At 34.1% G+C, this 15,883-nt stretch overlaps 1 protein-coding gene across 5 annotated transcripts in view; it reads left to right on the top strand.

Annotated features, from left to right (window-relative positions):
- LOC145266903 (uncharacterized) overlaps nt 1-15,883 on the top strand; it is a 216,837-nt gene that overhangs the window by 127,936 nt on the left and 73,018 nt on the right. For all 5 annotated transcript variants that reach the window (XM_080122684.1, XM_080122680.1, XM_080122682.1 and 2 more), the window contains 7 exons: nt 312-412; nt 2,721-2,813; nt 6,177-6,278; nt 8,825-8,969; nt 11,644-11,758; nt 12,613-12,749; nt 15,442-15,584. In XM_080122684.1, coding sequence (XP_079978810.1) covers nt 312-412; nt 2,721-2,813; nt 6,177-6,278; nt 8,825-8,969; nt 11,644-11,758; nt 12,613-12,749; nt 15,442-15,584 — 836 coding nt within the window. The remainder of the gene's footprint in view (nt 1-311; nt 413-2,720; nt 2,814-6,176; nt 6,279-8,824; nt 8,970-11,643; nt 11,759-12,612; nt 12,750-15,441; nt 15,585-15,883) is intronic.

The raw sequence follows: 15,883 nt of genomic DNA, 5'->3' as shown, positions 1-15,883 counted from the left end.
TGTATTAACTGAATCTTAAAAAGACTAAATAAACGCAGACAGAAAAACTTTAGCAATGGAGATAGAGCGTTAATTTTGACGATGTTGTTAGTGTCGTTACGGTGTTGTATGAGCAGAAATTTGAACCGCCAATGTAACTTTATTGTGCTTAAAGAGATCCGTACACATTTTGCGTCTTACACTATTTTTGTAAAAAGATCTATTTATTATTACTATACTGTACTTTATGTTTGTTAATCGCGGATGTAATACGCAGTAGATACTACTTTTTATGATTGTCTTATATTTGTATTCTTTCTTTATACATTCAGCACTAAATACCGTCTTGGAAGAAAAGTCCGCTCTTCAATTGCTTATAAAAAAGTCGCCAAATGTTGTACGAATTACGAAGAGATTGATGGCCGCTGCAACCGTAAGTTTTTTCTTTACTTTGCATTAGAGTGACCACTACTTGAGTGTCTCTGTGTGTATTTCTCACATCTACGTAACTTGCACATTTTTTTTACAATTACTTTGTTATTCATTGAAATAAAAATAGAATAAAGTACATTATATTAAATCCACCGCAGTGCTTTTTTTGTTTTTTCGTAAATAATTCAGTCATTTTAATCTTTTGTTAATTAAAATCCAAAAGAAATTTAGAAACAGTCGAATAGAAAGTCATGTAAGTCTTAGCAAATCTTAATGTATTTTAGAAACATTTTGAATCTATTAACATCCAATAACTTTATGAATAAAAATTAACATGAGGTTATCTTTAAATATTAGATATAATTTAATAACAAGTTGATCTAAATAATAATTTAATAGCCAACCAATATCATGATAATTAAATTAAACTTTCAATATTATTTTTAATAATTTAACATTTTCGCATAGTAAACTTTACAAATCAATGATAGAAAAATAATTTGAAAATAGAAAAATCATTATAAATGATTGCTCTGCAATTCTAAATTGAGCACTTTATTAATATCTATATAATATGAAGACTGAATGAACACTGAAGAATTGATTGTTACATGACAAGAACATCGCGAGGAGTTTGTCCATCAGGATTTGTATGTCCGTGACCCTAGCTGGGGGACTTGGGGAAGGAGGAGATTGTAGTTCCCCATGCAAGTTGTAACAAATCGCAAATCATAAGATGAAATTATGAGGTTAAATATTCATTTATCTGCCCGTAGACCAAGGTTCAATTTTCAGTGAAGTCATACTAAAATTCTTCAAAAGTTATGCTTGGTGCTCCTTAATACTCAGACATAAGACGAGGACCAAGATTAAGTTAAGTAATTTCGGGAAAGAAGTGGTGTCCTCCCTTACATCTTGATCTGGTAGCAAAGGAAAATGGAGCCTTCGGGTTGTCCTCGACTACGGTCAACCGCTTTACTTTTTACGAAAGGAAAGAAAATGGGGAGCGGCTCTCAATTGAAGTTTTCTAACTTCAATCATTTATCAAAAGATGTTATATTTTCTTCTTAATCTAAATCTCTAAAACTCTTTAGTAAATGCTTCCTAAGTTACACGTCACGAATATTTTCCCTTGCTTGGATGTCTACCAAAGTTTAGTAAATATATTTTATAATAATTTTAATGTTTATTTTGTAAATTATCATCTTGTGTATGATTTTCACATTTCGACCGACGTCACATTCTTCAAATACAACTTTCTAGAATTTCAAACGGAACTTTTTAATTTAAGTAATTTTTATTTTTTGTTCTAAATTATTAGTGCATTTCGTGAGGATTGAGCCATCAATCTTCAGAGGATTTTCTATTATAAGTGAGTGTACTAAATGCTGTTATCCGTTGCGCTACGGATCAATACGATTAGTTACTTAACTTAAATTTTCCTTTGTTGACTTGAATTGAAAATTGGTACATCTTTTCTTTTATTTATGTCCAAAATGGAAATATTTTATTTTTATTTTATTTTTGGTACTCATACACTTATTGATCCGTGCTGAAATAATAACGTTATTATTTAAAAAGCCATTCTTAACATGGGGAGGGTATTTTGTACCTATTCTGTACTTTAACCTTACAATTGAATAAAAAACATAAAACTTTAATTACACTTGGAAATACGATTTAAAAAATAGCGCGGATCAGTAAGTGCATTAGCATCTTATTTTTTGTTTTTATTTCTCTTTTAATGCAATTTTTAACTAATCATCTAACATAAAATTATCTTGTGCCATTTTCAAAGTCAAACCTGTACAGTTTGCGTTAAGCAAGCTGGTTTCCCAATCCGACAGCGTGTCGCCGTCGATGAGTGTAAACCCATAATGGCGACTCGCCTGTTCTTTTATAAAGTCAAACCCAAAGGCCTTTAAATTTACAATGACTAGCAAATTTTCATTTATTATTGCAGTACCATGTACTAATATAAATAATAAAAAAAATAAAATAAAATAATTAGTAATAATTTATTTCCAGAATCACTGCTAATATGAAACATTTTTGCAATGATCACTTAAAAATAAAAATCAGCAAGGGCGATAACTCAATTTAAATCGAAGATGATGTTGGAATTATCCACTTTAAGTTATAAAAATATGCAAATAAATAGAAATTAATTCACAGTATCCCGGCCAATGTCGTGTAGATACATCTAAATTTTATATAATTGACTTTTTAAAACCTACTTGTTCTCCTCTGGCCTCTTCAAAGGCTACAACATTGTTTATAAATTCACTTTCTTATTTTCTTCCGAACAGCAATTTGTCAATACGGCTGCAACAATGGTATTTGCCTGGCCCCAAATGTCTGTCATTGTCATCCAGGTTGGAGGGGACACACTTGTGCCTCACGTAAGTTATTTTATCCTGTGTTTATTGAAAAATAACTTCATAAAACTACTGCTGTAAGACAACAATGTCACCCACAGAATCATTATTATCAGCTAGCGAACCCCAGCAATGCCTAACACTGTCGTATTTTGAGTTATAAAAAGCGTATGAAATCTAATGATATTAAAAATCAACAATCATTTCAAATTGAAATATGAACTCTTTTGGAACACAGTCGCTAAACGGGAGATGTGCAATTTAATTTAGTTTAATTTAGTTTTATTCAGAAAAGATGGCGGCTGGAAACCCTTCAGATTCTTCCAATTTGGATGGGCATAATTATTCAGATAATACGAGGGCCATTCCAAAAGTAATGCATCCTATGTTTAACTAAAAAAAAAAAAAAAATTGAAGCGCTACGAAAACAGGAATGGTGACATTAAAACGGGCGACCTTCTGTGCTCCAGAAAGAATTTATTTTTCTACATAGTATATATAGTCACCACCATTTTCAATACACGGTTGCCAGCGATGAACTATTGACAATGCATGGTCATCTGGTCACGCATTGTCGCTCATATCTCTGTCGCCATTCTGGAATTGACGAACCTATCTCCTAAATGTGCTAACATCAACAGCATCGGCTTTGTAAACATTCAAAAGGCACCGGTGAATGTTGATCGGTTTACATTTTTCTGCATGGATAAATTCAATGACGCATCTTTGTTTCTAACGCACGTCTATGACATGGGATGTTTTCTTATAGTCTAACACCGTTAACATCTGCAACTTTCAGGTCATGAATGCATAAGTCCAATCATCAATTCTTAATGCAATTTTTAATCCTTCCATTACCAAAATTTCAAATGCTTTGGAATATTTTCAAACATATTGGGGGAGGCATAAAATGGGTGCAACCATTGATATAAAAATTCAAAATTATTCTGTCATTAAATTTGACCCATAGTTACTAGAACAAATGTTTTCCTGAATTCTTTAACTTAAGACAAAATCAATTGATGTTAATCAAAATTGTAATAACTATTCTAGACATAAAATGTAGTTGCATAGATATCTTAATTTTAATCCTCGTATGGGGCATAAAGTGGTTCAAAATTGTTCTATTCAGTGAATTAGGGCGGTTATTTTTCTGCTTGTTTTCGATACGAGTGGTAAGGATGCAGGTGTGTAAAATACTGTTCAAAATCGTATTTCCATATATAATGTTCAACTAAGCAAATGAATAGGACGTCCGGCGGACTTGAACGAAAATCATCCCCCCCCCTATAATTTTAACCAGTATTCTGCACTTGGTATTTTTTTTTCACGGCCTAACCCAGTATAAATATCCCCAACCTCCCCATGTTAAAAACGGCTTTCGGAATAAACACTCCAACCTCGAAAACTATACTATATACTAAAACATACTGTAAAAATGAAGGTGGGGTGATTCTTGTTCATGTGCGTTGGACGTTCCATTAGAGGTTTAAAAATTAAACCATAGCAACTTGTGTGATACTATGGACATTGGTGTCGTTTTTTTTTTTTTTTGTTTTTTTCCACACGGCTGCATTGGTCCAACGTAACTAAAATCAACGTTAGCTAACAAGCACGAAGAAAAAGAAAATGATTGAAACCTAAACAAAAGAAAAGAATGTTGTGTTCTAAATAAATTGACAGAACTCCTTTTCACTGACGCTGTAATTCGCACCACCTCTTAACTTAACTGTGTTCTCTCTTCCTTCAAATAATGTCCTGTCTCAACTTAGCACGTGTACACAGTAAAAATAACGAACTCTGCCGTTCTTCAACTTGTTTATATGCAACCCAATATTGTCTAATTCGCGTTAGTTGCTGCAAGCGTTAAAGATAAAATCAACTAGGTGATTTTATCTTTAACGTTTAGAATGAAATAAAATCAGCTAGGTGATTTTATCTTTAACGTTTAGAATGAAATAAAATCAACTAGGTGATTTTATCTTTAACGTTTAGAATGAAATAAAATCAACTAGGTGATTTTATCTTTAACGTTTAGAATGAAATAAAATCAAAATACAAGCTCATTTAAGTGCAGGGGGAAAACACGAAAAGAAGAAGAAAAAAAAGATGTAAAAGTAGTTTTATCTTAATTTTATTTTTATTTCGGACTATTAGTCTCATCTTTATTAGTTGTACGGACCCGACTATGGAAGATCAGATAATGAATAAATGTGGATTTATAAGATCAAAGAATCCAACCTTGATCGCCCTTCGGGGCCCGTGGCGCAGTTGATAGAGACGTTGAATCTCTACGGTTCCAGATGAACATTGTCTGAAGATAGCGGTTTCAATCCCACCCAAAGCGTGCCAGAGGTAATTGGTCAAAAATGTGGTGAGACGACGACAACTACGGATGGCAGTGATGGCTGAGAATGCAGTTAGGAGATTCGAAGTTCCTATCCGTCGCGGTTACCACCTGACGAAGGCCAGAGGAAGTTGGCCGAAACGTTGTGAACCAATAAAAACAAAAACAAACAACAACTAATAAAGATGAGACTAATAGTCCGAAATAAAAATAAAATTAACATAAAAATGCTCATCTCAAAATAAAAAATTCCAATTAAGGAATAATATATATATATAGTTTTATCTTCTTTTTAATTCTACACAAAAGATCAACTTTTAATAAACATTTTTTTTTTTTGCTATTTAAAAATGTAATTATATATATATTTTTTTTTAATTTGCCAGTCGTGATAATGTCCCTACACAAAAGCGGCGCACTTAGAGAGAGAGAGAGAGAGGGGGGGGGGAGTGCGTGAGAGAGAAAGAGAGAATGGACAGTAGTAGTAGTAGTAGTAGTAGTAGTAGTAGTAGTAACAATGTTGGGGTATATGAAACGGAATAAGAAACAGCGATGGATTTAGTGGTCAATCATCTCTCAGACTCTTTGATTCATTACATTCCTTTGTTGACAATTCTGTCACATTTTTCTTTGGTGGGAGTACACCTAACATCTAACACGTAGAACCAGATACTGTCTTTCGGCTGACTTCTACTCTGAAATCTGATGGGGTTATAATCCTTGCTACTATAAGCTTCAAGATCATGGAAATACACAAACCTCACTACACGAGGAAATGAATAATATGGCTGGGAATCGAGGGATGATTGTAGAACAAAGACAGCCATGTTTTTTGTTTAATTTGTTCTTAGATGAGGTTGGCTTATTCGTATCATTTGGATTCTTTGTTAGATGAGAATAATAGTCCGAATAATCCAAATAATACGAAAATTCCATGAATTCAAAACGTTTACTCTGAATTATGTTTTATCATATTGCTATGGCGGTTTCAGTTTTTTTTTTTTTTTTTTTTTTTTTAATCATGTTTTTATGTTTTTCAGATTGTTCGCCCGGCACTTGGGGGATCAATTGTGTTGAAAAATGCGACTGCAACGGCCATGGAACTTGTGACCCAATTTCAGGAATTTGTCAATGTGTGCCTGGTGAGTTTTTCTTAACCATCTTCAAGGGGTTATACACACGTGACGTTTGGAAAATCTAACACACATAGACAATCGCATTCTGGCCTACAAAATACATTTAAGTAGCCTGTTGGTAGGAGCGCCGCAAACGTAATAGATTGACCTCTTCTCTGCGGAACGGTCTCTCAATTTCTCTGTCAAATTTTGGTCTACAGATTTAAAACTTGATATGTAGGGGCTTTGAACCTGTGGAACAAATTCGATTTGATTTTTAGGCAGTAAAAATAACTGCTAAGGGGTCAAAATTGAAAAAAAAAAGACCATGGCAGGAGTAAATCGATTAACTTCTGAGAATGCGTGTATATATATATATATATATATATATATATATATATATATATATATATATATATATATATATATATATATATATACTTGGCAGGAGAAATTAATAACCCTGTTCTACGTATGCGCAAATGTGATTTCTCTCCCCCCCACCTATTTCACTCCATCCATTAGTCATAACTAAACAATAAAATTGCATCATTATATCATAACACCAGGGAACTGCGCTTCAACATGGTGGATAACACTAATTTATCTAAATAAACTATAACATTTTTTTTTGTGCTATTTGCTTCTATAGTAAGTAGACGTTAAGTGGTTGGGTCACCAGACAATCAGAAGTCTTGGAGTAGGAATGCGGGAATTTGTTTAACTATTTCTTACAGCACCATGCAAGTTTTTCTTCCCGCCTAAGCAGTTGGAATTAAGACGATCATATGAACAAGATGTATGTTGCTAGATTTCCCATATCTATGCGCTCTTTTTTCACGATCGACTCTTAGCTGTTTGAATTAATTTCAGCACAACAAAAAATAAAAGGTATTTCTATGCGGCCTTTTATGTCTTCTGTTGTTTTTATTCAACCATAGAGCCAGGTAGAGTATTTATCACAGCAAACTTTATTCAACCATAGAGCCAGGTAGAGTATTTATTATAGCAATCTTTATTCAGCCATAGAGCCAGGTAGAGTATTTATCACAGCAAACTTTATTCAACCATAGAGCCAGGTAGAGTATTTATCACAGCAAACATTATTCAACCATAGAGCCAGGTAGAGTATTTATCACAGCAAACTTTAATTTTAATAGAAAATGGATATCATTCATTTTCCTTTCCCTTATAAAGCAATTATTGACAAGTTTTAATGATACGAAACACGACATTAATTGACTAGCTTTTAAATGGTCCATAACAATAATATATCTAAATAAACTAGGGTAAAGTAAAAAATAAAAAAGTAAAATCGAAGACTCGTAAACAGAAAATAAAAATAACGAATAATTTATAGCAAATGTAGTAGAATTAAGTTCTCCATCGACGTGTGCAAACTGTAAAGATTTTTTGTTTTTCAAAATTTTATTCTATGTTCGTGTGACAACACCCGAGATTATGGCTTAATTTCACTAAACTTAGACGATTAAATGTGACGAGTGTTTTCTCTATTTGGTGCGGATGTCTTGCCACTCGGACTTAGGGTTAGCGATAGAGAAAGTATTTTTCTTTTTCAGCATGGAATTAACCGAAGTTAAGTAATCGTCTCGGCTGCCATTTTGTTTTTGCCTGTCTTATAGAGGCACAGACTTAGAATTTAATTCTACTGCGTTTTCTCTAGATTACTTTTTTTACGCATTCTCGATTGTTCTTGACTATTCTCGACTTTTACCATAACTTAAACTTGAGTGTCAATTTTAATGATACGCAACACATTTGTTGTGAGACTGAGAAGTTATTCTAAATAGACGCTAAAAGGCAAATGTCTCAAATAGCTACTCTCTTTCTTCTCCCCGCTTCGTTAGGATTCGCTCTCCATTCAAAAGCTAGTTTTCACAAAGGCGTGTTAACTCAAAGTATTTTCAATTAATGAAAATTACTTTAAACTCAAAATCTAGCAAGCAGGTGTCAAATTAACCAACTCCATGAAAAGAGTGACATGGTCAACCCAATCAATTTTCTTCAGATTTCTCATGAATTCTCAAGACGGTCACACCAAAAGAACCAAAAACGTGAACTCAACACCTCTGTGCCTTGGGAAAGGAAGTCTTTCTGACTGAAAAATAACGTTTATATTCTTATAAAATTGTAGATATAAATTTTTTTATTATAAAAATTCGATTTTGTTTTTCTTCAATTTTTTATTTACAAAACTCTGTTTATATTTTTACTTAGCACTTGCCAATTGCTGACCCTAATATTTCTCAATTTTCAATTATTTTCACTTTAATACGCATGCATGTCCGAATATATTGTTCATTTTATTCACTATAATATAACTTTTAAAGACAATCTATATTAAGTGTTGGTATTGTTCTTGGCGAAACCCAAAAGCGCCATCATTGTCCAAAATGGCGAAACTAAGGCCAGATAGCACGCCACACATTAATTGCCGAGCAAACGAATAGATGATCTTCTACGTTGACTGTTTTGTTTTTCTTTTGTCTTTTTTTCTTTATTGTTGTTTGATATGGATATGTTTTCTTTCTCGTCTTTTCGACTTGATAAAGGTTGGACTGGAGGTAAGTGCCAGTCAACATGCCCGGAAGAAACTTACGGAGCAAACTGCCAGTCCGTGTGCCGCTGTAAGAACGGAGCCACATGTGATCCAGTCAATGGAGCATGTGAATGCCGACCCGGATTTAAGGGATCTTTGTAAGTATCCAATTAATATTCCACCTGTTATACTATTTATGCAAGCATTAGAATGTCACATTGACCTCTACAACAACGGCTACTATAAAACTCCATATCTTATTCATTTTCTCACACAAAAAGGAGAAATCGTTCATTGCTGACAAAAGTGCATTAAGAATGGCTATTTAGAAAAATAGATTCTAGGTCACAAAAGATCGTCTGTTTTAATGGCATCACTCCCATTTTCGCGCCTCTTCAACGTTTTAGATTTTAGTTAAAAAATAGGAAGCTGTAGTGTTGGAACGACACTCGTATGTCATTTTTTTTGCTTTTTCTTCGTTGTGATGCACAGTTGTATACATCTAGTTTAGATTTCGATGTAAGGATTGTGTGTTGGAGAACTGGATTAAAAGTACATTGTTTAGATTTGATTTGTGATGTGTATATATTTTAAAGAAATGTTTATTGGTAAAGTGGAAAGAATTTGTAGAGCCTCTTGCATGCTAGGCGAGCACTCTACCAACTGAGTAAACACGCCACACACACAAGAATGCCTATTAACTTACAAAGATCAAACAATATATACACATATATACATATGCAAAAGTACTCGTCGTTGACTGGGTTCAAAAACAGCCTACAGAAAATGGACTCTGATTTATGGAAGTATGATAGGTTATGAAAAGGAAGGGTTGTAAATTTGGGTTGAATTTGGAGGTATCGAAACCAAAGCAAAATATGATGAAAGTAAAAATAATATAGATAAACCCCCATAATTTATTATACCATACCTGTTCACACTGAAACACTTATCACAATATTCTGTGGGTCTATATTAAAAAACCTTGTTAAACTTTGTGACATATTTCCATTCTATGGAGGTCAGGCGCGAACGAACACCCCATAATTTTATTATACCATATTTATTCAAACTGAAACATAACTATCAAAGTATACTTATGCACATAGATATGAATAGTCTTTATTAAAGTTTTTGCCTATTTCTATTCTATGGAGGCCAGGCGCGAACGCATATCCCATAATTTTATTATATCATCCCTATTTAAGTTAAAACATACTTATCAAAGTATTCTTATGTACATCTATATTAAAAACACTTGTAAACGTTTTTTTTTTTTTAATTTTTAAATTTTTTATTTCCATACTTTGTGGACCAGGTGCGAACGCAGACCCCACAATTTTAATGAACCACCGTTCTGCCAGATCAAACATACTCATTTCTGTGTCTCGATACATCTTCTATCATTATATGTAATCAGTTTTTTAAAATAGTCAACCATATAGGAGCCTATTCGTAACCAGACACACACACACACACACACACACACACACACACACACACACACACACACACACACACACACACACACACACGGACATTCAGCTTTATATTATATATATATATATATATATATATATATATATATATATATATATATATATAGTGTGTGTTATTTATTTGTTTTGCGATACTTTTGAATGAAATCCACTTATTTATAAGAAAGTGCAGTTTTACACAAATGGGGAGCAGCATATATATTGTTGTTTTTTTTAACATTGACATGTGTTTCGTCGTCTACGACTCATCAAAGTGGCTAGATTCAGCCAATTTTACGAGTAGTACACGACGAAACACGTGCTTCTGTGATGTATATATGTATGTTTCTGTGTGTGTAATACATATATACGTTAATGTGTATGTGTTTGTGCTGTCTTACATGCTCATGTATATATATATATATATATATAATTATTTTTTTACTATAATAATTAAATACCTACAGACACTAGTGTTTCATCCTTTCGGGATTCTTCAGTGCAGGGTGTCACGATTACTACCAGTCGAACCCCGCGACACGAGACATCTCTGGCTCGATTAGCGGAGACCGTATCCATTCGGCTACTATTAACCGTGTGAAATAGCGTTGAATTTTAAACATTTTAATTTAAATGTTCATTACGTCAGACAGACAGTGATCAAATCGTTATACGATGCTCAACGATAAGAAACGAATTTCTTAAATATAATATATATATATAATGTGTGTATATGTATATTTGTGTGAGTGCGCATGTATGTGTGTATATGCGCGTGCATGCGCATATATACATGTAGATGTATATGCACATATATATGTGTGCGTATATGGAGCTGTGCATGTGTGTATATATATATACCTATGTATGTATATGTGTGCATGTGGGTGTATACATGTACAACTTGTTGAGTTGGCCATCATCGTCTTTGTCTATACCGACTGGCTAAAAAATAAGGGAATTCGACAGAAGCAAGACCTTGTTTGACGAACTCTTTTGGGTGTGGAATGACAGGTAGACGACCAGCGTTGACTCCACAAGATCGGTGATACTGGATAAACTCGTCAACAATTTGACTGCAGCGTACGATCTAAATAATATGAATAATCAATCTAATAATAATATGATCTAATTAATATGAATAATATTTGAAACTATAACGAACTTGAAGCATAAAACTCTTTTCCAAAAATATTGTATTCATTATTAAATAACACGAACATAATAAGAGTTGATATGCAACAAATCAAATCAAATCAAATCAAAACAGTCTATTTGGAGTTTTTCCTTATTTTACTTTTAAACAATATTTACTTTTCTAATATTTTATCTTATGGCTCTCATTTTTTTTCAGGTGTGATCAAGTCTGTCTCATCGATGGTGAAGATTGTTCCTCGCCGTGCCAATGCCATAACGGTGGCACATGTGATCCAAACACCGGAATCTGTGATTGTCCTGCAGGATGGATGGTGAGTGAACATAGCATCATCATTACCAGAGCCCTTCTCGGTTTAAGCTCAAACCAATGATGAACATTAAAGGGAGGGTTCCATTATTGTACTGGAGCACTACTGGGTTTTTCGTAGAATAGTGTCACCCTAAAGAATAGGCAAAATGCGGTTTACAATAAAAGAAAAACATTTCATTACTCAAAAAAGGATGCAATCTTTATGTCGAACTCCGGAATCAGCACGGAATTTCGAACGGAATCCTCTTTAGATCTCGAGCAACGTCGTTTTCTTTTTAGTAAACAATAAATTATGTCGTATTATTTGGATTCTACGGAATACTATTCTCACCCTGAGTGTTATTTGCACTATTTCGGTCTGTGAAACCTTCGACTTTCTTCAAATGTACCTTGTTGGTCTCTGGAATCTTTCTATTGAACTCAGGAATTTGCACGGAATTTCGAACTCTTTATTTAATCCATTGGAGTAGCATGCTCTCATTCCGTCAGCCATGACTGAGTAGAATACCTAAGTAATTCGCAATTGTCTGCAGGGACCCATGGGGCAGTGGATAAAGCACTTAGTTGTAAAAGTTACATTGCTAGAGAGGTTCAGTGCGGGCGACCCAAAAATACTGTACTTTAGTTCAAACGTGCATTTAATTTCCTCCTTTTACTGTAAGTTCTAAATTTATCCATTTTTTTAATGGTCTACATTCGTGTCATATCAACGTAAAGTAATTCGTGTCATATTAACGTAAAGTAATTCGTGCTCTTTTTATTTTTATTTTTTATTACCAATAAATTTCCAATGCGACCAATTACTTTTAATTTTTTTTTATCATCATAACAAATCTGTTTCACGTTATTTTCCAGGGTGAAATCTGTTCGTTGCCTTGCCCACCGAACCATTATGGCAAAAACTGTGAACAGAGTTGTTATTGTAACAATGGCGGGACGTGCGACATTGTGACGGGCAGGTGTCGCTGCCCACCAGGAACGAGTGGATCACGGTAGGTGAACCTTCATAACTCATGCATTCTAACTATGCATAGCCAAAGAGGAAGGGGGCTTATATATTTTTCAACTTCTTCTCGAATAAGACGGACACTTGTTTGCGCTCATTCTCAATAGTTGTTCGTACATGTATATGCAAACTTATGCACCGCCCACAGATTTAATTACACATACAAGAAAAGACATGCATATCTATCTATCTATCTATCTATCTATCTATCTATCTATCTCTTTCTATATATATATATATATATATATATATATATATATATATATATATATATATATGTATGTATATTATTTTATTTTATTACCGTTTTATCTGTTTAGTTACACATGTTTCCGCTACTGAATCGCGATCCAGTAACTTCGTCAGACTTGGACAGAAGTGGTTATTATGATTTGAAAAGGCGATATTAGAAGAAGACGATTAATATATATATATATATATATATATATATATATATATATATATATATATATACGAGCGGTGTGCAATAAGTAATGCCCCTGACCCACTTCCAGTTGTCTGATCTAGCTGAAATTTTGTATGTGCAATGATTTATATCTCTACTGGTTATGTGGCAAATTACAGCTCCGAACTAATTGTGGTTTCTGTTTTACAGGTGTTTGAACTGAGTCAGGTGTGAAGTGGAGCCCGTTGAATGTCGAGCAGTGATCCGTTTTTTGTATTTGAAAGGACGCACACCACAGGAGACTTTGAATGAAATGAAAGAAACTTATGGTGATAATGCCCCATCATATGATCTTGTAAAACGCTGGCATCGTGAATTCAAACATGGCCGGAAGTCTGTGGAAACAGCTCCCAGACCTGGTCGCCCCCTTCTGCCATTGATCTGTCTGTCAATTTGAGGCTACCATTTTGGAAGATCGGCGCATTACTATTCGTCAAATATGTCAAGATGTCAAGATTAGTACAGGGTCTGTGGAAACTATCATTCATGACCATTTGCATATGCATAAGATGTTTGCCAGATGGATTGCCATGTTGCTCACACCATTCCAGAAGCGAGAACGCGTCGAGTGCTCGAGGATGAATTTGGAGATGTGCCAAGAAGAGGAGTCAAAGTTTTTCAAAAGACACAGGATGAAACCTGGGTCCATCACTATGATCCAGAGACCAAAGCCCAGTCAATGCAGTAGAAGTACTTGGACTCACCACCTCCAAAGAAGGCAAAGGTGCAGCCCTCCGCTGGCAAGATCATGCTCACAGTCTTCTGGGACAAGGACGGAGTAGTGATGACAGATTTCCTGGCAAAGGGTACCACAATTACAGGAGCCTATTATGCTTCACTTTTGAGGAAATTAAGGGAAGCTATCAAAATCAAGAGGCGGGGCAAGATCAGTAAAAGTACTCTCCTCCTGCAGGACAACGCTCTGGTCTACAACTCGCATGTCGCCAGATCAGAAGCAAGAGCGTGTGGTTATGAAATCCTCCCCAATCCCCCCTACTCTCCTGACCTTGCACCCTGTCACTTTCACCTCTTCCCAGCCATGAAGTTGTTTTTGAAAGGAAAGCGTTTCCCAGATGATGCAGCTTTGATTTCTGGGAGAAATGCATAACTCTGGGTGGTTCCTATGTAGAGAAAGACTAATAACTGTGCCAAGTTTAGTTGCTCTGCTGCTATGGGAAGTGGGTCAGGGGCATTACTTATTGCCCGCCCTTCGTGTATATATATATATATATATATATATATATATATATATATATTCACGTACATATACATAAGCATTAACAAGAAACCAGATTATACACACGGATGCAAATGTAAATTTAAAGCATGCAAATACATAACGAAATATGTACAAAAAAGGGAATATCTACACACTCATAATCACGCACGTATACGCACACATCGGATACAAACACCATTAATCTATAATATTAAAGTTCTTTTCGACCGTTTGTCTGTTTTTTTTTTTTGTTTTTTTTTTTTGCTAAGTGTTACAATTTGAAAGAAAGCCATGTTTAATGATTGAACATATTTCTTGAGTAATTTTTAAAATAATATCGTGGGGTTTGCGTTCACGTTGGAGATTCAAAAACAGCAAACCTAACGCTCTGCTCTCGCTTACGAATTTGGAAACTAAATAACACAGGAAACTAAGAATAACACAGGCTTCAAATTAGTACGGTAACAGGAGGAGATCATCATCATCATCATCATCATCATCATCATCATCATCATCATCATCATCATCCCCAGGTGATGTTGAAATGCAAGCTCATCTATGATACAGACGATTTGTCTCTGTCTGTTTTTCTGTCCGTGTACAATTGAAAACAAAGCCTTACATCAAGATCAAATACAAATCCATCACATTTTAATGTGAATTTTCGTTAACGCCGAACACCCATAAACACCAAAGACAATGCTTTATTTTATTTCATTTATAAATTTAAAATAGAAAAGTATAGCAATTTAAAAAAATTGTTTATATAGACTTCAGAGTTATTATTTATGTATTAGCAAAATACACACATTGTTTTATACAATGTTGATATCTAATTTGCATAAATATTTGTACATTTATGTTTGACAAAACACACAATCTTACTTTATTACTGAAAAGGAGAATTGGAAATTTATAAATATTTTGATTACATTTGTCAAATTATTATTTTTTTTTTTTCAAAATGTTTTTTTTTTTAACTTCTCATTTTAGATGTCAAATTCAATGTCCAGTTGGAACTTATGGTCTGAATTGTTCAAGTAATTGTCAGTGTCGGAACGGGGCCTCTTGTTCACCAGAAGATGGGTCTTGTTTGTGTCCTCAAGGTTTTCACGGAAAATACTGCTCGGACAGAGGTCAGCTTATACATCAAAAAATTTATTTTATAGTTATATTATTCAGTTTTCACACGTGCACACATGCACACATTTGCGTGAAAGTAACGACAAAGCATCTTGTGTTAACGGGAAAACTATTTCCTTTTGAAGACCAAGAATTGGACTTTGAGATCACCACGAACCTCTCATTGGTGCTTCTGATACTGAACAGTTGAAAGTAAAAAAAAAATATACGTATTAGATTTTGATTATTTGGATTATAACTGGTCTCATGTTATCCGCACAATGTTTCGGTCGATAGAATCCCCGACCTTCTT

This window comes from Euprymna scolopes, chromosome 42 (assembly GCF_053919585.1).
Source record: "Euprymna scolopes isolate OS-2025 chromosome 42, ASM5391958v1, whole genome shotgun sequence".
In the NCBI taxonomy this organism is placed as follows: Eukaryota; Metazoa; Mollusca; class Cephalopoda; order Sepiida; family Sepiolidae; genus Euprymna; species Euprymna scolopes.
This window is presented reverse-complemented; position numbering and strand designations above follow the sequence as displayed.